Source organism: Rosa chinensis, chromosome 4 (assembly GCF_002994745.2).
Source record: "Rosa chinensis cultivar Old Blush chromosome 4, RchiOBHm-V2, whole genome shotgun sequence".
Classification (NCBI taxonomy): domain Eukaryota; kingdom Viridiplantae; phylum Streptophyta; class Magnoliopsida; order Rosales; family Rosaceae; genus Rosa; species Rosa chinensis.
The window spans coordinates 52,376,969-52,400,691 of NC_037091.1; the positions used below are offsets into that span (position 1 = coordinate 52,376,969).

Consider the following 23,723-nt stretch of genomic DNA (forward strand, 5'->3'; position numbering starts at 1 on the left):
TATACCATTGTGGAACCAACAGAATGTCACTTCCTATCAAACAAATAGGAGCAACTCATTGTCTACAAGCCGCTTGAAGCCAATCTTATTCCAAATAATTACCAACTCCCGCAGCAGTCATGATCCGGAAACGATTGGTCTTGGACTATATATAGACCCAAATAACCAAGAAGGTCTACCTCTCAGGCCGAGTTTGCCTTCATCACTAAGTAATAAATAAGGGTGGCAAAGCACCCTCCCAAAACACCCACAGGCTAGAGCCAAGCAGTCCACATTCAAGCTCAGGCCCAACGGCCCAAGCTCAGAGCCGGTCAAACTTAGCAGAAGTCCTAATCCGCTGCTGCCTCTCCATCGCTGGCGCCGTCACACTTTCTGGCAGCCAACCCTATCCAGCACGACATCAATCTGTCAATCGTCTATCGATTTCATATCCACATTATGATAAACAAAAATAAAATGGAAATAAAATAGATAGTATCCGAAAAACCATATACCTTATATCTCAATATTGCGAATTTGTGATTAATTTTTCTTACAGGACACTTTAGCCGACGAAAGTTTTGTTGGAAAATGTGTGTCCACTTTTAATTTTCATGGCTGTCTTTTGTTAACTCATTTATCAAAGAAGGTGCATCTCTTTTTATTTTATTTTTCTTATAGGGCGCTTTAGTCAATGAATTTTCATTGGCAAATGTCTGTCCATTTTTATTTTTAAAGAGGGTGGCTTTTACCCACGAATCATTCGTTGAAAAAAAGGTGTCTGATTACTATTTCTTGTGGGAGGCTTTTAAGGGCAAAAATACATCTCGTTGGTAATTGTGTTTTCCTTTCCATATATAAAAACTCATTGGGCTAAAGGCACTTGTGATGAGTTAAAATAGATCGATGCGCATGCACGCCTTAGAAGCTTGTTTACTCTATACTAGTATCAAAAGATCAGTGAATCTGTAAAAGATATAAATAGAGGATCGATGTGTCTGTTATTATAATTTAGTTAGGTAAAATGAAACTGAGTTGAAAATTATTCTATTTAGAGAAAAATTCATTATCAGTGCCCACACTTTGGTGCCAAGGCCAATTTGATACTCATACTCACAACTCTACCAATGTGATACCTGAAGTCTTATTTTGATATCGACGTGATGCCTCCGTCCAACTTCAGTCAAGGCTCCGTTAAAAAGATGATGTGTCACGCATGTGATATTTTTTATAAAGGGTAGAATAGTCTTTCACTACTAACTAATTAAAAAAAAAAGGGAAAAAATGCAAACAGTACCTGACTTTTGGCCCATTAGTAACTTCAGTACCTGAAAAAAAAAAAAAACACTTTGGTACGTACCTGAAGTTTGGACCCTGACCCAACATTAGTATCTAAAACACTGTTGGCCGTTACGATGTCATCCACATGACAAATTTGCAAGGGCCGTTTCGTCCATTCATGTTTTGGCTCTAACCCTACCTATAATCCCTAATTTGGAATCACTGTCACTTTCAGACTCTCTCTCTCTCTCTCTCTCTCTCTCTCATAACGAATCTGTAGTCTTCCCTCTTTCAGCCTTTCACTATTTGATTGAACATAACAGAGATTTGATTCCCTATACACTGAAACAACAGAGAAAATGAGATTTGATTCTCCTGATTTGGTACTATGGAGAGGGAGAGCTGGAGGTATTTTCCAGTCAAAGGGGAGCCACAAGTTTATGTAGGTAAAATCAAATGGTCCCCAGTGTAAAGTTTTCACCTTTTACTCTATTCGGGTAGGAATGGTTTTGTTTAACGCTATCGATGGTTATGTCTACGGTTTGGTTTATGGTTTAGGGCATTTTTGTCTCCATCTGCAATTGTTTATTTCCTTGTCTGTTTGATGTCGGGCTTGAAGTGGTTGCTGAGGTTAAATGGTTTAGGCATAGGGTTTGTGGTTTGGTTGGTTGTGAATTTAATTTGAGAGCAGCTTTAGAGGTTTTGGACTTAAATGAAGAGGGTCGGGTTGTTGATGCTGGGTTGGTGAAGATCATAAATCTGAGTTCATTGTTTGTCCTTAATTGATGTGTGCTATTTTACGGAATAAATCTGAGTAATGAACTTGTACAAGAAAATGTGATGTAATGAGTTGGTGGATTTAGGGTTTAAAATTGTGGAATTTGATCTGCACTCAATGGTTTACATCATGATGTTTTGAAATTTCATTTGCAGGTACTGATGTGTTCACTGTGAAGATACACCATGGAGGAAGGTTTCACAGTGAGAGAGGTTTAAATAGGGTTTATAGAGGGGGAGAGGTAGTGTACGTATGTTGATGGAGTAGACCTTGATAAGGTGTCTTTGACATGGCTGCACTATTTGGCTTATGATCTAGGGTATGAAAACCTTCCATTACAGATGTGGTTCAGGATTCCTGGTAGTGAAGAAGGGAGTGGATTTCTACCAATCAATGATGACAAGGATGCAATTGACATGTGCAGCTTTGTCTCCCCAAGAACAAAGACCATTGACATGTACATTGTTTGCTTAAGTGAGAGGAGAGTGTTTAGGGAGGATGAGCTGAATAAGTTTGATGAAGATATTGACCACACAAGTTTCATGAATTGCTGGATTGATGACATTGAAGAAGGGCCCAATGTGACTTCAGAGGAAGATGAAGAGGATTTGATTGATGAGTTTATTCCTGAAGTTGTGGAAGTTGTAGAGGTGGATGATGATCATGGGCCAGAAGCTAGTGATGGGCCATTACCTGCAGAGAATGATAATGGGCCAGTACATGCTAATGATGATGATGCTAATGATGATGATAGGCTTCCAATAGTGCTTCTGGTGTGACCCAAATTGAAACCCAAAGAGGGAAGAAAAGAGCAGTTGACAAAGGCAAAGGAAAACAGAGAGTGGAAGAAGACATCCCTGCACCAAAGAAAAAGAAGGGAAGACCAAGGAAGCAAGTCCAGAAGAGGTATACCACTATATTTGAACGGGAATCTTCAAGACAAGCAGAAGCACGAGATGAGGGTTCTGAGCACCCAGATGAGGTACATGAGGGTTCCTCTGAAAGTTCAACAGATTCAGAGGACTCAAACTTTGAGGGAATTGTTGACTCTAATAATGATCTCCATAACGAGGATGATGACATCCAGTTTGAACAGAATGTGGATGGTAATCGGGTCAATGAGTGGGATGAGATGGGGTATGAGGGAAACATTTCAGAGGATGATGAATTTGGTTCAGAGGGAGAAGATGGAGAGCAGTATTCATCAGATGAGGATGGGGAAGACAGAGGCAGGTTTCTTGTCAAGGAAAAGGTTCAGCCAATGGAGACAGTTTAATGCAAAGGATGATATTGAGTTGGGGATGGAGTTTGTCAACTCTAAGGTGTTCAAGAATGCTATTAGGAAGCATTCTGTTATAACAAAGAAGGAGCTTAGATTTAAACCAAACACAAGGCACAAGGTGAGCTTCTGCTATTAGTTGTCATGTTTATCCATTTTGGTTAACTTGGAATGGATTATGTGTTTCTAACTTTATCATGTGTTTTGCTTAGGTGTGTGTTGTCTGCAGGACATCCCCTAACTATCCATGGAGGATTTATGCATCAAACACCGATATAGACAACCCCACCTTATTCATCAAAAGTTTGTGGCTTGAACACACTTGTAGTTCACTTGTTGGGAAGGTCTACCATATGCATGCTCCCTTCATTGCAGAAGAATATCAAGAGTTTTTTATGAGTGATCCAAATTGGACAAGGGAAGGCATGCAGAATGCAATTAACAAAGACTTTGACATGTCAGTTGGATATCAAATATGTTATCGAGCCAGGATGAGAGCCAAGAAGCTAGCTCAAGGCAGCTATAAGGACCAGTACAATTTGTTGGAATCATATGCACATGAGCTCAAGAAGAGGAATCCTGGAACTTCAGTATGGATACAAACTGAACTTGATGGGGAGATAGTCAGATTCAAGAGGATTTACATTTGTATTGCTGCTTTGAAAAGGGGTGGAGAGAGGGATGTAGACCATACATTGGGTTGGATGGCTGCCACTTAAAGACTGTGCACAAAGGTCAGCTCCTCTCTGCAGTTGGAATAGATGGAAATAATGGAATACATCCAATAGCATGGGCAATTGTGGAGGCAAAAAGCAGGGAGAGCTGGATATGGTTCTTGGAGTTCTTGAAGGCAGATCTTGACATCCATCACTCAGGGCATTATACTTTTATGAGTGACAAGCAAAAAGGCCTTGAGCAGGCCATTAAAGAGTTGTTTCCGGATGCTGCACATAGGCATTGTGTAAGGCATCTGCACATGCAACTTCAAGACTGATGGACACACAAGTACATTGTTGATTTGCATTCTCTTCTTCTTATGTTTAGTTGCATGAACATTTATTTTAACATAGGTTTTTTATGTGACTGCTATTGGTTGTAGGTTTGGAGTTGAAACAGAAACTGTGGGCAGTGGCTAGAAGCTGTACTATGAATACCTTTATGGAGGCAATGGAAGATTTGAAGAAAAGCTCACTTAGTGGATGGCAATGGTGCTTGGACAGGCCAGCCAAACATTGGTCAAAGTCACACTTTGACCATAAATTCAAGTGTGATTTTCTTTTGAATAACCACAGTGAGAACTTTAACAAGAGTGTGCTGCCAGCAAGGAAGAAGCCTATACTTGCATGTTTGGAAGAAATTAGATTAGCAACCATGGTCAGATTAGCAAACAGAAGGAATTCTAGCCCTAATTGGAAGTGCAAAGTTGGACCAAGAGTGGAGAAGTAGTTGAAAAAGAATACAGAGTCTAGCCATGACTATAGACCTGTTCCTTCAAGTCTTTGGAGGTATGAGGTTCAAGGAAGAGGGGTGGGGTGTCAAAGTGGAGTAGTTGCACAACACTCAGTTGCATTGGATCTTAGAAGTTGCACTTGTCAAAGATGGGATGTAGTTGGCCTGCCTTGTGGGCATGGAATAGCTGTAATCTATTCAAAAGGCATGACACCTGATGATTTTGTGGATCCATACTACAGCAAGGACATGTATATGAAGGCATATGAGCCTGTCATGCATCCAATAATTGGAGTGACTCAGTGTGAGAAGATTAACAGGTCAATTGCACCACCTCTGTATAGGAAGCAACCAGAGAGGCCTGAAACAACTAGGACAAAGGAACCAAGTAAGGTATTTTGAAAATGGGTTTATGTTTATGCAGTTAGTTCACTTTTGGTTTCTGACTTGCTCAAATCACTTGAATTTCTTGTAGGTGAAGTAGCCGCACCTCCTGAATTATAACAAAGCTACCTAAGGTGTATTACAGCCAGGTTACCTGTGGGATTTGTAAGCAAAAAGGTCACAACAAGAGGACCTGCCAGAAAAGAAATAAGGTAACAAAGATCTGATGAAAATGTGTAATTGTCATTGTTGGAAGTGTTGTGATTTTGTTGTTGCATGTATTATGACCAATTTGTGTGTAAATTATATGTGTTGTGATTCACTTTGTTGGTTCACTTTGTTGTTATGCTTATCTGCAGCCCAAGCTCAACAGAATGTGCAGCCCCAAGCTGCTAACCCTATGGAGCCCCAAGGTGCTGAGAATGTGCAGCCCTAAGTTGCTGATCCTATCCAGCCACAATCTCCTCACCTAGTGCAACCCCATGATTAGAGGTGGCAAACGGGCCGGCCCAGCCGTATCCAGCCCATTTTAAGCGGGCCTAGTTGTGCTTCGTGCCGTGCTTGGGCTGACCCATTTATTATAATGCCGGGCTCGTGCCGGCCCATTTACTTCAACATTAAGCCCGGTCTAGCCCATGGCCCGAGCCCATATAGAGTCGGGCCGTGCTCGTACCTACCCACTATAAAGCATGATTTTAAAATCTTAATTTGAACAAATAAAAATTAATTTTATTTAAGCTTTTGCAAGCCTGTATGAGTAACTCAAAACAAAACACCACATAACGCACGCCAAAAACGAGGAAAACCTTTCAACTCGAGAATAAGGAAAACATACCATGCTTCCCAAACAATACTCTTTTCCCAAAAGAAAACAACGAAAGTCACACCGTGACAAAATCATATAAATAGTTAACCCAACAATTTAAATATGATAAATCAATTCAACCTGGATAATAAAAGTTAACTCACAACAAAACATTTCGGTCCAACCTGGACAGAACAACAAATCGGTCCAACCTGGACAAAACATCAAATCATATCAATTGTTAACCTAACAAATCGAATATGAATCTTTGGTCTAACCTGGACAAAATATCAACACACATTAATCATATCTATCGTTAACCTAACAAATAGAATATGATTCTTTGGTCCAACCTGGACAAAATATGTACCCAGGAGTCTTAAGTAACCTACTTAGATCCATGAGGTATGATGGTAGACAGACTAGAGCTCTAACTGAATCGTAACCTGTCACTCGGCCAAGGTTCAACCTTACGATATAACATTGTCTGAGGATGCAACCTGCAACCTCGGATCCTTAGGCCAACCTGACCCTCAGATCAAAACATTAAAGGAGTCGCACTGGACCCAAAATGTTAAATCAAATCAAACGGAGAAATCACAACCTGTGACTCTCAAATCCTCAGACCACCAGTCGTCAGATTAAAACATTAAAATGGTCATACCAGACCTGAAAATGTTACCCAACCCATAAGGAGAAATCACAACCTGCAACTCCCCAAATCCTCAAAACACTTTTCAAAACAATAGAAATACAATTTCCCACCATAATTGTTTTCTGAAAAGTCACATCACAAAACGAGAATGAACTCACCCACACATATATATTTCACATAAATACATATATACGTGGTCATTCACTCAGGAATGCCACTAATACCAACTATAGTTTGCAGTTAAATCAATAACTCTCAAACGATAAAGGTAACTTCATTCGTATTCGTTCGTAAATGAACATTGTGAGATTACTCACCTTAGAATCCCGCTACGTCTTCAATACAGAACCGAACTAACACTCACACCGATAACTCTTTCCAAAGCACCTTGAGAAGCACCTAATCACCAATTGTCTCAAATCAAAATACGAATCACCAAGTGAAAATGTATAGCAACCCACCAGTGCTTGTATTGAAACATAAGAAAAGAGCAATAGTTAGAACAGAGAACACAAATGACAATTTCAGCATCGCAGACATTGCTGTAAATCCAAATGACAGAGTAATTCAAAGAACACAAAGAGGGAGAAGATGATAGAGAAGGACTTTTGAGAATCGATATGAAATCTGAATTGCATTGCTAATCTCCTCTGCTACTTATATAGGGATTGAGGGTTCGTAATGTCTACTATGCAACCTAGCTTTTAGTCCTCTATGATGATACTATTGATAGTGATGGACAAGTTTGACGAATTAATGATGTGATGAAAACAGCTTTTGCGCTTAGTTTCCAAGCTGAGATTTTCACTTGGACAAGGCGTCGGGATTCAATTATATTTGGCAATTAGCGGGTACTAAAAACTAAAAAGGCTTCCAACTTTTAGAATTCATGGTTTCTTGATTAAAACGGCTTGTTTAGACTTGAATAGAGAGATCGGGACGGGTGGGAAGAGAGATCGGGTTCGTTGTCGGGTGGTGGTCCTATTCTCACAGGCGATGTTGGAGGCTGATGCATCACTGGGTCTGCCTGAGGTCGCTGAGTCCAGCGCGGTCAGAGTCGGCGGTTCTTGGTTTGCTCTGGTCTGGGTCGGTGCCGTGTTCATGCTCAGATCCGATTTGGATCTGGTGGTTTTCGGGGTTGATGGAAGGCGCCGGAGGTGGAACGACCTGATTGGGAGAGAGTGGGTGGCGGAGCTACCTTATTGGGGCTGTCTGATGGGTGGAGCGCTGGAGGAGGCCACCGAATGCGGGTGGTGGTGCGACGGGGGTAGTGGGCAGTTGAAGGGTGGTCTGCGTGAATTGGGACGGGCCTTACATGGATGTGATCTTTTTGATAGTGCTTGGGTCTGGGCTCTCCTATTGGGCCATGCCTGGGCTTTGATTTTATTTCTAAATGTTATTGTTTTATGTTATTTAGTTTGGTTGCGCATTTTGTGAGTAATTACCTACACTTTTTGTGTAGAACTAGTCTGGCTTTGTGCCTGTGTATGCACTCAAAGTGCCTTGTCTGCTCTGGGTAGGAGACGATTTCCTTGCTTCGTCAAGTGGTCGCGACCGCCTAATGGCAGGATGAGACTAAGTGTCGTCGGATCTATTCTCTAGCGGCAACATAGGAGGAAAGCTGTGCTAAAGCTGGTAATTATGCTATTTTGTAACATCCCGTATCTTCACTTACCCGTTTACTAGTCATTGGGATGGTAAACGATGACTACTCTCACTTTTTACCTTAATTCGGTATTTTAGTGGCCCTAAAAGTTGACTTTTTGATCGGGCCAAAATTTGAGGAAACTTCCTTTATGAAAGTTGTAGAGGACGTTAAATCGAGCGCGTGGATATGTGGTACGTAAAAATCGGAGTTTGTATGCGAAAGTTATAAGCGAAATACTAAAATTACTGTTCATGTAGTAAGTTTCTATAAATAGCCAATTTACTGTGGTAAGTTTCCATTTTTTGGAAACCTACCGGCCTTTTCTCTCTCCTCTCCCCCGACCTTTTCTTCCTCTTCGGCCGGATTCTTTCTCCTCCGGCCACCCCACGATGGAATCCGGGCATCAGCTGGCTCGCCTCTTCACCCTTGTCACGTCTGTGGTGGTGTTGTACAGCGATTTGGCCGGAAGAGCTCAATTTGGAGCTGTGAAAGTTACTGTAGCAGATCGGGATTTCAGTCGATTTCCGGCGATTCCGGCCGTCTCCGGCCACCAAATTAGCATCAAAGGGTTCTTGGAGTTTTCTGGGTTTTTCTTCACCGGCCGGATTCGACTGTTTAATGGACGACGTACCGAGCTATTGCTCGATGAAGGAACTCGTATACGTGATCGTCGAAATAGTACTGTGAGTGGACTTTTGTTCTTAAGTAAATGATGCATGCATTTATTTCTTGATTATGCTCTATTTATTTATCAATTTACTTTTTCGAGCATATGGTTATTTTCGAAAATGGATTTGGATATATGATTATTTAAAGATTTTATGGCGTGCGGGGTCACGTCATTGGAATGCTTATTTCCCTCTTAATTATTTTATTAATGAGATTTTTAGAAAGATTGTTCGAAATGGGATTTCGATGAAGTTAATGCTTATGTATTTATCGACTTCGGTTTTGGCATTGGGAATGCCTTGTTGATGATTTTGGAAATTGATTTTGTTCCGATTTACGAGTAATATTATTTTCTCCTATTTATTTCGAACTTTAGATTATCTTGGCGTGTGGGACACGTCATGGGAAATTCTTTTACGGGATATGGGGAAGCTTTATGTATTTGTGGTTTTATTTGGTTTTCGGATTTTCTTTTGCCATACTTAGGGTGACTACTATCATTGCTAGCATTGATCTTCCGCCTTTGTGGAGAGGTGATGGGATCACCGAAGCCCTCCGCCTTTGTGGCGTTGATTACTGTCTCTGTGACAGTAATTCTGAAGCCCAGTATCCTATCGCTACACTTAGTGGCGGAAGGGTATATTACGGGAGTAATGGGAGTATTTTGGCCTGGGAGGCTATCACCCGAGCCTGGGTGGCTCACTCGTATGGCTATCGTCTTCCCCTACTCATTATACTATTTTCGACTAGTAGGGCTAGTCCGATTTATTTTAGCCAGCGGGGCTGGTTTTATTTCCTTGAGTATCAGAGTTTCAACCTTTTCTTTTAATCGTTTGTGACTAGCGGGGCTAGTCGGGTTTCATGAGCGGAACTCCTCTTGTTTTATTTTCGTTAATCCTTGCATGCATCGGGAAATTTTTCTAAAAAGAAATAAATGTGGGAAAGTATAAAATCCACTTGGTTTAAAATTGTTTATTTCTGTCCACTCACGCTAACGTTTTTATGTACTTTCCCCTGGGCCATTCGGTTTCAAATGCCCAGTTTGCAGGCGAATTGGTTGGGGTCGGGCGTACATGGAGTTGAGGCATAGCCAACAGAATGGCTTCCGCGTTTGCCTTTGAATTAGATTTTCCTCATTTACCTTTCTATTAGAATTGCTCTGATTACCTGAGGAATTAATGTTGTTAAGTTGAGATTTGTGTGTTGTGAATTTGGTTGATGTTGATTTGGGGAGCAGGGTGGCTCCAGGAGAATAAGGATGGGTGATTTAGAAGTGTAAATATGCTTTCTACAGGTTTTGGGTTGTCCATTTTAGGGGAAGTTCAGCCAAATTTTTGGCAGAATTTCTTCTAAGGTGGGCCCCGCAAGGCCACCTCAGATTTCGGGGTGAAATCTGGGCCAGGTCTTGTCAATTTTGTAATCGGGTTACATATCGAGTTATCTTTCCGCTGTGTCAGTGCTATGTTAAAGCAAATAGAGTAGCTAATTGTGCACTCTTTACTAGATGGTGCTTGTTAGAATACAAGTCTCCTGTAGAGATTTCTGATATTATTTAGGAAAATACTCTAGATGCTTATTGTAATCAGGAGTTTAGGCTCAATGTCCCCCCCATGTATTCGACAGTTTCATTAATCAAGGTTTGAGGGAGCCGCACCAGCCCTTTATTCAAAAAAAAAAAAAAAAGAGTTTGTGCATCTTTCAAAATCTTACTTGCTATTTGCTAAGGAATGAAACGCTCGAATTAAGGGAGTAGTTTCATTGTGATCCTAGTCAAAATGAAAAGAATAGCTTTTTTTTTTTTTTTTTTTTTCTTCTGATTATTCTTAGGAATCTTAGCGGTAATCTCTTACAATGCTTTCATAACAGCGCAGGAGACCCATTCAAGGAATGAAACGTGATTTGAATGTGACATGGAAATGACAAAGCTGTACTTGAATTTCTCCATCTCTTCTTCCATGTCACTTCAAGTTACCTGGCCGGGCACTATGGTGTTATATGCGGCGCATGTGTTGAACAATTAATTCCTTGACCACATTTACAATTCTTAATGACCTTGTCTTTTTTTTTTTTTTTTTTTGAAAGGATATTGATTTCATTAGATTCAATAGTCATAAGCAAAGGCTAGAGTCTAACATGCATTTGAATAGGAAACTGACAAGAATCCCAAACTCTGTCAAGCATATGCAAACCCATTACATATATGTTTTGAGCTCACTATAGTAGCGAGCTTATAGTACAAAGAACAACTCTGTGTCTTTTAGGGCAAAATCATCTTCTAGCCTCCTATTAGCCAATTATACCATTGTGGAACCAACAGAATGTCACTTCCTATCAAACAAATAGGAGCAACTCCTTGTCTACAAGCCGCTTGAAGCCAATCTTATTCCAAATAATTACCAACTCCTGCAGCAGTCATGATCCGGAAACGATTGGTCTTGGACTATATATAGACCCAAATAACCAAGAAGGTCTACCTCTCAGGCCAAGTTCGCCTTCATCACTAAGTAATAAATAAGGGTGGCAAAGCACCCTCCCAAAACGCCCACAGGCTAGAGCCAAGCAGTCCACATTCAAGCTCAGGCCCAACGGCCCAAGCTCAGAGCCGGTCAAACTTAGCAGAAGTCCTAATTCGCTGCTGCCTCTCCATCGCTGGCGCCGTCACACTTTCTGGCAGCCAACCCTATCCAGCACGACATCAATCTGTCAATCGTCTATCGATTTCATATCCACATTATGATAAACAAAAATAAAATGGAAATAAAATAGATAGTATCCAAAAAACCATATACCTTATATCTCAATATTGCGATTTGTGATTAATTTTTCTTACAGGACACTTTAGCCGACGAAAGTTTTGTTGGAAAATGTGTGTCCACTTTTAATTTTCATGGCTGTCTTTTGTTAACTCATTTATCAAAGAAGGTGCATCTCTTTTTATTTTATTTTTCTTATAGGGCGCTTTAGTCAATGAATTTTCATGGCAAATGTCTGTCCATTTTTATTTTTAAAGAGGGTGGCTTTTACCCACGAATCATTCGTTGAAAAAAAGGTGTCTGATTACTATTTCTTGTGGGAGGCTTTTAAGGGCAAAAATACGTCTCGTTGGTAATTGTGTTTTCCTTTCCATATATAAAAACTCATTGGGCTAAGGGCACTTGTGATGAGTTAAAATAGATCGATGCGCATGCATGCCTTAGAAGCTTGTTTACTCTATACTAGTATCAAAAGATCAGTGAATCTGTAAAAGATATAAATAGAGGATCGATGTGTCTGTTATTATAATTTAGTTAGGTAAAATGAAACTGAGTTGAAAATTATTCTATTTAGAGAAAAATTCATTATCAGTGCCCACACTTTGGTGCCAAGGCCAATTTGATACTCATACTCACAACTCCACCAATGTGATACCTGAATTCTTATTTTGATATCGACGTGATGCCTCCGTCCAACTTCAGTCAAGGCTCCGTTAAAAAGATGACGTGTCACGCATGTGATATTTTTTATAAAGGGCAGAATAGTCTTTCACTACTAACTAATTAAAAAAAAAAAGGGAAAAAATGCAAACAGTACCCGACTTTTGGCCCATTAGTAACTTCAGTACCTGAAAAAAAAAAAAAAAAAAAAAAAACACTTTGGTACCTACCTGAAGTTTGGACCCCGACCCAATATTAGTACCTAAAACACTGTTGGTCGTTACGATGTCATCCACATGGCAAATTTGCAAGGGCCGTTTCGTCCATTCATGTTTTGGCTCTAACCCTACCTGTAATCCCTAATTTGGAATCACTGTCACTTTCAGACTCTCTCTCTCTCTCTCTCTCTCATAACGAATCTGTAGTCTTCCCTCTTTAAGCCTTTCACTATTTGATTGAACATAACAGAGATTTGATTCCCTATACACTGAAACAACAGAGAAAATGAGATTTGATTCTCCTGATTTGTACTATGGAGAGGGAGAGCTGGAGGTATTTTCCAGTCAAAGGGGAGCCACAAGTTTATGCAGGTAAAATCAAATGGTCCCCAGTGTAAAGTTTTCACCTTTTACTCTATTCGGGTAGGAATGGCTTTGTTTAACGCTATCGATGGTTATGTCTACGGTTTGGTTCACGGTTTAGGGCATTTTTGTCTCCATCTGCAATTGTTTATTTCCTTGTCTGTTTGATGTCGGGCTTGAAGTGGTTGCTGAGGTTAAATGGTTTAGGCATAGGGTTTGTGGTTTGGTTGGTTGTGAATTTAATTTGAGAGCAGCTTTAGAGGTTTTGGACTTAAATGAAGAGGGTCGGGTTGTTGATGCTGGGTTGGTGAAGATCATAAATCTGAGTTCATTGTTTTTCCTTAATTGATGTGCGCTATTTTATGGAATAAATCTGAGTAATAAACTTGTACAAGAAAATGTGATGTAATGAGTTGGTGGATTTAGGGTTTAAAATTGTGGAATTTGATCTGCACTCAATGGTTTACATCATGATGTTTTGAAATTTCATTTGCAGGTACTGATGTGTTCACTGTGAAGATACACCATGGAGGAAGGTTTCACAATGAGAGAGGTTTAAATAGGGTTTATAGAGGGGGAGAGGTAGTGTACGTATGTTGATGGAGTAGACCTTGATAAGGTGTCTTTGACAGGGCTGCACTATTTGGCTTATGATCTAGGGTATCAAAACCCTCCATTACAGATGTAGTTTAGGATTCCTGGTAGTGAAGAAGGGAGTGGATTTCTACCAATCAATGATGACAAGGATGCAATTGACATGTGCAGCTTTGTCTCCCCAAGAACAAGGACCATTGACATGTACATTGTTTGCTTAAGTGAGAGGAGAGTGTTTAGGGAGGATGAGCTGAATAAGTTTGATGAAGATATTGACCACACAAGTTTCATGAATTGCTGGATTGATGACATTGAAGAAGGGCCCAATGTGACTTCAGAGAAAGAGGAAGAGGATTTGATTGATGAGTTTATTCCTGAAGTTGTGGAAGTTGTAGAGGTGGATGATGATCATGGGCCAGAAGCTGGTGATGGGCCATTACCTGCAGAGAATGATAATGGGCCAATACATGCTAATGATGATGATGGGCTTCCAATAGTGCTTCTGGTGTGACCCAAATTGAAACCCAAAGAGGGAAGAAAAGAGCAGTTGACAAAGGCAAAGGAAAACAGAGAGTGGAAGAAGACATCCCTGCACCAAAGAAAAAGAAGGGAAGACCAAGGAAGCAAGTCCAAAAGAGGTATACCACTATATTTGAACGGGAATCTTCAAGACAAGCAGAAGCACGAGATGAGGGTTCTGAGCACCCAGATGAGGTACATGAGGGTTCCTCTGAAAGTTCAACAGATTCAGAGGACTCAAACTTTGAGGGAATTGTTGACTCTAATAATGATCTCCATAACGAGGATGATGACATCCAGTTTGAACATAATGTGGATGGTAATCGGGTCAATGAGTGGGATGAGATGGGGTATGAGGGAAACATTTCAGAGGATGATGAATTTGGTTCAGAGGGAGAAGATGGAGAGCAGTATTCATCAGATGAGGATGGGGAAGACAGAGGCAGGTTTCCTGTCAAGGAAAAGGTTCAGCCAATGGAGACAGTTTAATGCAAAGGATGATATTGAGTTGGGGATGGAGTTTGTCAACTCTAAGGTGTTCAAGAATGCTATTAGGAAGCATTCTGTTATAACAAAGAAGGAGCTTAGATTTAAACCAAACTGTCACATCCAAATTTTTTTTTTTTTTAGATGCGACTTATATTCCAATCATGGAAATAAATTTCCAAAATCGAAATACAAATAATTGGAAAAGAACGATACTAGACAAGTTTTCGAAATTGAAACACAACCTTTATTACAAGAGGGGTTTACAACAACATTTACAACAAAAGGTCAACTATAATCCAAGTTCTTGTCTAGGACCCAAGCATGATTAACAATAACACACATGTATATTACATTATTAAAAACACCCTTGCAGTAAAATAACTTCAAACATATTTATTTGTCACCTGCAAAATGATAAAAAGGGGTGAGCATACATTACCCAGTAGGAGAATGAAACCTCTGTGAAGATCATAGTTAGAATAGCAATAATGAATGGATGCAACTATTATCTATTCCCGAAAATCCACATTGTAAAATAAACTGAACCTACATGTCTCATACCATGTATTTTACCATGAAGGTGACTCAGAGTATTCAACAATGTGAACTAACCCCCACCCAAAATCAATCCCCCTAACCCTCTTTTGCTAGTCATCTTGTCTATTCTCCTTTCGCCAGTCCCGAATTACCCTTTCAATATCCTATACTAAGTGCACATTCACAAGTGGGCATACCTGGGATCTGGTACCTGCTGAGGTTATAGACTCAACTACGCAAAAGATAAACCAACATACTCATTCCAATAGCATATTCACATTACCATCACCACCCTTATACTTCATGTCTTATTGATGCACAAATACTTTGAATATGTAAGTGTATTCACTATTCAGCCATACCAAACAAACAGAAACAGAGGACATAAATGCATATAATCATGTACACAACCATCCAATACAATCATGTAAACAACCATCCAATGCAAACATAGAGGCTCCCCAAGTTTTTCCCCTACCTCGATTGATTTTCACGTTAAATATCCGGATGAAAACAAGTTCCTATTGCAAGAATAGAATTTATTAGTTCCACACATAAAGAATTAAAGCAAAACTCAGCTAACATACTATGAAAATCTTAGCAGTGAGTTATTTTGACCAAAACAGGTTTTTACTTGACAAACTGAAATACTGCAGTTTTCTGACCCAGTCACCTTAATGTTAAAAACTGTACAAATCTGTTTAAAATCTGCTTCCATGGTCTTCTAACGATTTGTAGCTGACATCCTAAAGAAACTTTCGGAATTTGAATCACCTGAAAAAAATTTTCCTAGAATTAGTTATGAATTTTTAAAGTTCAGCTACAGTCCCACGTTTTTCGGCATAAACTTCTACTGTGTGCTAACCTCTTCAGTTTTAATGTACTTTCCACAACTCCAATTTGTGTAAAACTTTCAATACTGAAAATAGACTTTCTAAAGTGTAAAATAAAAGAAATCACACTTTCAACAAGGCTTTAAAGGATGAGTGAAGGTTTTCTAAATTCAACTTTAAAACTGCATATGTTTCCTACTTGGTTCTTGACTCTTCTCAAGTCAGATTTTATTAATCTATGTCTTCCAAAAACTCTAATGACTAAAGGAAACAATAAACCAGATACAAAGTGATTTCAAATTCTAATTTGGATTAATTCAAAGACCAAAAATATAAACTATTTTCCAGAAACTAGTGAAATCAAATAGAAGATGAGAAAATAATTAGTTCTAGTTGTTCCAGTAACAACAACTTTATTCCTAACTGAACTTCATCTCTATTGTAACTTCTTCTATCATCAAGAATCCCCAGGTCTTATAATAACCTATGAACATAACCCAATTTCCAAATTGCATTAACCATCAGAACCACAAAGAACTCATCAAATCAAAAATAAAAGAATCACACCTGACTTTTTACTCCTCCACTTCTAAGATACCAAAACCCTCTTTTTCTCTCTCTCCCTTGTTTATCTATGTATCTAGCAACTCAAGGAACTGTATGGAAAGCATAGATGGTTTAACCTATTTATAGTGTTTGGAAAGGAGGTGAAAACGTAGAAAGCAAGATAGATATTCTAATTGAAATCTTACCCATATAGGTACTAGACTTGCCACCTCCAGATTTCTAGAGTTCCAGCTCCTGATTCTAGGGTTCCAGCTCTAGCTTCATAGCTTTGGGGAATCATCAAATTTGAAACTTGATTTCCAAGGCTGTTGACACCTCCTACTTACCCATGGCGGCGGCTATGTCCTTTGTACTTTCCTAAGGCGGTGGCTGGTGTATCAGATGGAAGAGAATATGGGGTGAGGAAGCCGATGAAGAGACGGGACAATGCTTTGAGTTTAGGCGTTGTTTGATTTGGTTTTGTCGTGGAGTTTATTCTATCAGCTGTTTAGCTACTTGGGTTTGAGTTTTGGGCCAAATCTTTTGGGCTAAACTCTATTTACTTAAACCCAAATAAGTAAAATTCAGCTCTATACTATATATAGATATATATATTTATATAAACAATATTTAAACAAATAGTTTAGCACAATAATTAAAATTAAACTTATTTTTTTAGAAAATGTTAAAAATTTTAGGTCGTCACACAAACACAAGGCACAAGGTGAGCTTCTGCTATTAGTTGTCATGTTTATCCATTTTGGTTAACTTGGAATGGATTATGTGTTTCTAACTTTATCATGCGTTTTGCTTAGGTGTGTGTTGTCTGCAGGACATCCCCTAACTATCCATGGAGGATTTATGCATCAAACACTGATATAGACAACCCCACCTTATTCATCAAAAGTTTGTGGCTTGAACACACTTGTAGTTCACTTGTTGGGAAGGTCTACCATATTCATGCTCCCTTCATTGCAGAAGAATATCAAGAGTTTTTTATGAGTGATCCAAATTGGACAAGGGAAGGCATGCAGAATGCAATTAACAAAGACTTTGACATGTCAGTTGGATATCAAATATGTTATCGAGCCAGGATGAGAGCCAAGAAGCTAGCTCAAGGCAGCTATGTGGACCAGTACAATTTGTTGGAATCATATGCACATGAGCTCAAGAAGAGGAATCCTAGAACTTCAGTATGGATACAAACTGAACTTCATGGGGAGATAGTCAGATTCAAGAGGATTTACATTTTTATTGCTGCTTTGAAAAGGGGTGGAGAGAGGGATGTAGACGATACATTGGGTTGGATGGCTGCCACTAAAAGACTATGCACAAAGGTCAGCTCCTCTCTGCAGTTGGAATAGATGGAAATAATGGAATATATCCAATAGCATGGGCAATTGTGGAGGCAAAAAGCAGGGAGAGCTGGATATGGTTCTTGGAGTTCTTGAAGGCAGATCTTGACATCCATCACTCAGGGCATTATACTTTTATGAGTGACAAGCAAAATGGCCTTGAGCAGGCCATTAAAGAGTTGTTTCCGGATGCTGCACATAGGCATTGTGTAAGGCATCTGCACATGCAACTTCAAGACTGATGGACACACAAGTACATTGTTGATTTGCATTCTCTTCTTCTTATGTTTAGTTGCATGAACATTTGTTTTAACATAGGTTTTTTATGTGACTGCTATTGGTTGTAGGTTTGGAGTTGAAACTGAAACTGTGGGCAGTGGCCAGAAGCTGTACTATGAATACCTTTATGGAGGCAATGGAAGATTTGAAGAAAAGCTCACTTAGTGGATGGCAATCGTGCTTGGACAGGCCAGCCAAACATTGGTCAAAGTCACACTTTGACCATAAATTCAAGTGTGATTTTCTTTTGAATAACCACAGTGAGAACTTTAACAAGAGTGTGCTGCCGGCAAGGAAGGAGCTTATACTTGCATGTTTGGAAGAAATTAGATTAGCAACCATGGTCAGATTAGCAAACAGAAGGAATTCTGGCCCTAATTGGAAGTGCAAAGTTGGACCAAGAGTGGAGAAGTAGTTGAAAAAGAATACAGAGTCTAGCCATGACTATAGACCTGTTCCTTCAAGTCTTTGGAGGTATGAGGTTCAAGGAAGAGGGGTGGGGTGTCAAAGTGGAGTAGTTGCACAACACTCAGTTGCATTGGATCTTAGAAGTTGCACTTGTCAAAGATGGGATGTAGTTGGCCTGCCTTGTGGGCATGGAATAGCTGTAATCTATTCAAAAGGCATGACACCTGATGATTTTGTGGATCCATACTACAGCAAGGACATGTATATGAAGGCATATGAGCCTGTCATGCATCCAATAATTGGAGTGACTCAGTGTGAGAAGATTAACAGGTCAATTGCACCACCTCTGTATATGAAGCAACCAGAGAGGCCTGAAACAACTAGGACAAAGGAACCAAGTAAGGTCTTTTGAAAATGGGTTTATGTTTATGCAGTTAGTTCACTTTTGGTTTCTAACTTGCTCAAATCACTTGAATTTCTTGTAGGTGAAGTAGCCGCACCTCCTGGATTATAACAAAGCTGCCTAAGGTGTATTACAGCCAGGTTACCTGTGGGATTTGTAAGCAAAAAGGTCACAACAAGAGGACCTGCCAGAAAAGAAATGAGGTAACAAAGATCTGATGAAAATGTGTAATTGACATTGTTGGAAGTGTTGTGATTTTGTTGTTGCATGTATTATGACCAATTTGTGTGTAAATTATATGTGTTGTGATTCACTTTGTTGGTTCACTTTGTTGTTATGCTTATCTGCAGCGCAAGCTCAACAGAATGTGCAGCCCCAAGCTGCTGACCCTATGGAGCCCCAAGGTGCTGAGAATGTGCAGCCCTAAGCTGCCGATCCTATCCAGCCACAATCTCCTCACCTAGTGTAGCCCCAAGCTTAGAGGTGGCAAACGGGCCGGCCCGGCCTTATCCAGCCCATTTTAAGCGGGCCTAGTTGTGCTTCGTGCCGTGCTTGGGCTGACCCATTTATTATAATGCCGGGCTCGTGCCGGCCCATTTACTTCAACATTAAGCCCGGTCCAGCCCATGGCCCGAGCCCATATAGAGTCGGGCCGTGCTCGTGCCTACCCACTATAAAGCATGATTTTAAAATCTTAATTTGAACAAATAAAAATTAATTTTATTTAAGCTTTTGCAAGCCTGTATGAGTAACTCAAAACAAAACACCACATAACGCATGCCAAAAACGAGGAAAACCTTTCAACTCGAGAATAAGGAAAACATACCATGCTTCCCAAACAATACTCTTTTCCCAAAAGAAAACAACGAAAGTCACACCGTGACAAAATCATATAAATCATTAACCTAACAATTCAAATATGATAAATCAATTCAACCTGGATAATAAAAGTTAACTCACAACAAAACATTTCGGTCCAACCTGGACAGAACAACAAATCGGTCCAACCTGGACAAAACATCAAATCATATCAATTGTTAACCTAACAAATCGAATATGAATCTTTGGTCTAACCTGGACAAAATATCAACACACATTAATCATATCTATCGTTAACCTAACAAATAAAATATGATTCTTTGGTCCAACCTGGACAAAATATGTACCCAGGAGTCTTAAGTAACCTACTTAGATCCATGAGGTACGATGATAGACAGACTAGAGCTCTAACTGAATCGTAACCTGTCACTCGGCCAAGGTTCAACCTTACGATATAACATTGTCTGAGGATGCAACCTACAACCTCGGATCCTTAGGCCAACCTGACCTTCAGATCAAAACATTAAACAAGTCGCACTGGACCCAAAATGTTAAATAAAATCAAATGGAGAAATCACAACCTATGACTCTCAAATCCTCAGACCACCGGTCGTCAGATTAAAACATTAAAATGGTCATACCGGACTTGAAAATGTTACCCAACCCATAAGGAGAAATCACAACCTGCAACTCCCCAAATCCTCAAAACACTTTTCAAAACAATAGAAATACAATTTCCCACCATAATTGTTTTCCGAAAAGTCACATCACAAAACGAGAATGAACTCACCCACACATATATATTTCACATAATTACATATATACATGGTCATTCACTCAGGAATGCCACTAATACCAACTATAGTTTGCAGTTAAATCAATAACTCTCAAACGATAAAGGTAACTTCATTCGTATTCGTTCGTAAATGAACATTGTGAGATTACTCACCTCAGAATCCCGATACGTCTTCAATACAGAACCGAACTAACACTCACACCAATAACTCTTTCCAAATCACCTTAAGAAGCACCTAATCACCAATTGTCTCAAATCAAAATACGAATCACCAAGTGATTAAAATTCGAATCTCCTAATCGAACAACAACCGTTAGAGTAATGCCAATCGAGGCGAAACCTCATCCGAGACCACCCAAAGTCTCTGGAATGCTACTACGATCGATATACCAAAACCACAAGTCGATCGGATAGTCGGATCCTTACGGATAGATAATCGAACGGTTTGAAACAGTAAAAAAAATACCATATTCACTAGATCTCCAAAAATTATGAATTATATATCAAAATGCTTCCGTTGCAGTAAGCTATGAGGAGCATTTACATTTTATTTTGTTGTTGATAATTTAATTCGTAAGCTTATGTAATATATGACTCTGTGTTCCAAAAATAAAATAAATTAAGTTCTACAACGTTTTTCTTAATGTTAGCTTTTTAAGATTAGTTTTCTAACGATAAAATATACTAAAAATTTGAAGGCTTAGAGAACGCGCCTTACGCGAGGAGAAAAAAGAAAAAGCAAAGTGAGCCCTCTCCCGGCCGAACGCTGCCGGAGCTCCGGCAGCTACGTTTCGGTCCGGGAGAGGATGGTGGTTCTGGCAAGCAGTGGGGTCCAATGGCAGCGATACGGTCCAGGATTTGAGAGAGGGAGTTCTAACTTGGAGAGGGCAGATCTATCTAGATCTGTTCTGGTATCGGGGGCGAGAACAAGCAAGGAGCAGCGCTGGGGTGCTGGCCGGCTGTGGGCTCAGCCGTCATCAGTGCGGTCGGGATCTGGTCTGACAGGACCTGCCCTAGATTTCGCCTTGAAATCCGAAGTGGCCCTGTGGGGCCCACCTTAGAAGAAATTCTACCAAAAATTTGACGGAACTCCCTCTAAAAGTGGACTACACAAAAAGCTGTAGAAAGACATTTACACTTCTAAAAATAATCCACCCTGAATCTTCTGGAGCCACCATGCTCCCTAAATCAGAACACCTCCCAATTTCACAAACAATTCTGAACTTAAGAATATTAATCTCAAGAGTTATCAGAGCAATCTATTTCTTAGGCGTACAAGAAGGTAGAATACAAGATAAAGGACCGATACTTTTATAATGCGGAAGCTATGACAGCTATGTCTCAACCCCAAGTACGCTCGACCTCAAGTTAAACTGGCCTGCAAACTGGGCATTTGAAACAGAAGGGCCCAGGGGAAAACATTTAAAAACCGTTAGAGTGAGTGGACGAAAAATAAGTAATTTCGAATGAATAAGTAAAACTTAATGCTTTCCCAAGTTATTCTCTAAAATCTCGCATGCAGTAACAATCTTGAAAAATACTTTTAATTATCATCTTTACTGCAATCTTAATCACGTAGAAATAGAACATCTTGCAATCTCTTAAAATCTCATATACTGCCAACCGGATTAAGAGGCGGTGGGTAGAAGGGACTGCCAACTAACCACAGGTAGTTAGAAGGGACTGCCAACTAACTACCTCATGTCATCTGGAAGGGACTGCCACCCAGATGACGCATCGGAAGGGACTGCCAACCGGGATATAGTCTGGAAGGGAATGCCAACCGGCTACCTCATGCCATCTGGAAGGGACTGCCAACCAAGATATAGTCTGGAAGGGACTGCCAACCAGCTACCTCATGCCATCTGGAAGGGACTGCCACCCAGATGACGCATCGGAAGGGACTGCCAACCGGGATATAGTCTGGAAGGGACTGCCAACCAGCTACCTTATGTCATCTGGAAGGGACTGCCACCCAGATGACACATCGGAAGGGACTGCCAACCGGGATATAATCTGGATGAGACTGCCAACCAGCTACCTCATGTCATCTGGAAGGGACTGTCACCCAGATGATGCATCAGAAGGGACTGCCAACCGGGATATAGTCTGGAAGGGACTGCCAACCGGGATATAGTCTGGAAGGGACTGCCAACCAGACTATTACCTAGAAGGGACTGCCAACTAGGTAATATACGCATGAGCCAAAGATAGCCTCCTTGATAAACTGGAAACAACCTCTTTCAATTACTTGCTTTCGGAAAGAAATTCGATATTACTTCAAGGCTGATAAGTGCGGAGCTCAAGCTCAATAAATCTCGATAATTCAACCATGCTCAAATATTTGCTAAATCCTTCGTACTCGTATATCATCATATAAACTGATATTCGAAATCAATAATTCTCATAATATTTTCTTAATCAATCACTTCCCGAAAATCGTTTCCCAACTCAATAACTCTTAAATAAATAGCTTGAAAAATCTATTGGAAGCCCTCGGGAAGGAAATCCACTAAAAATCCAGTAACTCATAGAGCATAATAAATCTCAAGAAATCAAGCTCATAAAATCATAATACTCAATCAAGGTTCGAAAAATCGCTAGGCGCTAGTCGGGCGGTGGGCTAAGGAGGAGCGCCTAGGCGCCTAGGCGGTTTTGTATTTTTTTAATTTTTAATTTATATTTTTATAACTTTTATTTATATAATTAAAAATATATAAACTTATAAAGACTTGTAGAGTAATAAACTAAATATTTATCTTCCTCAAATAAAAAATAAACTAAATGGAAATTTGGTGGAGCGATGTGAGCCATAGATCCCCTCACTGCTTGATCTAGGCCGTCCATTGTTAAATGGACCAATTTATTTATAGCTGTTGACCAGATCAAAGCTGTTGATCAAATCAAAGAGAGATGGAGAGAATAAGCTCGAGAGAGAGAGAGCCCGAGAGCTCCGTGCTCTCAGACCCGAAGCACGACCCGACCGGCGCCACTCCTTCCGGCCACGGCGCAGCGGCGAACCACCGGCATCGTCTTCGTCTTGCTGGCGCCAGAAACCTCCTATCCTTGGATCGTACATGCACTGAACGGAGAAGGAGACTCGACGACTGAAAGCTCCGAGACTTCTCCAACGATCTCTGCAATTTCCGGCGATTCCGGCCATCGTTTAGGCCTCCTGTGGTCTAGGCGAGGTATTGTGAAGCCTTCCAGGCTGTAGCCAGACG

The 23,723-nt window shown here is 40.2% G+C and overlaps 1 protein-coding gene and 1 long non-coding RNA gene across 4 annotated transcripts; one reads left to right on the top strand and one right to left on the bottom strand.

The window, feature by feature from the left end:
- Nucleotides 1-3,339: 3,339 nt before the first annotated feature.
- Nucleotides 3,340-4,763, top strand: LOC112199525. The gene is made up of 4 exons (XM_024340532.1): nt 3,340-3,438; nt 3,530-3,940; nt 4,039-4,276; nt 4,417-4,763. Exons 1-4 carry the CDS (start codon nt 3,340-3,342, stop codon nt 4,761-4,763), a joined length of 1,095 nt encoding a protein of 364 aa, XP_024196300.1.
- A 10,433-nt stretch (nt 4,764-15,196) lies between these two features.
- LOC112196121 lies at nt 15,197-16,845 on the bottom strand. Of its 3 annotated transcripts, XR_005809016.1 has the most exons (4): nt 16,646-16,845; nt 16,461-16,549; nt 15,734-15,834; nt 15,197-15,581 (listed from the first exon to the last, which is right to left on the bottom strand). It is a non-coding gene; the product is annotated as an uncharacterized LOC112196121 (long non-coding RNA). The 3 variants fall into 3 exon arrangements; XR_005809015.1 differs by lacking the exon at nt 15,734-15,834 and having other exon boundaries at nt 15,562-15,581; XR_002934992.2 differs by lacking the exon at nt 15,197-15,581 and having other exon boundaries at nt 15,591-15,834.
- Between the last annotated feature and the right edge of the window lie 6,878 nt (nt 16,846-23,723).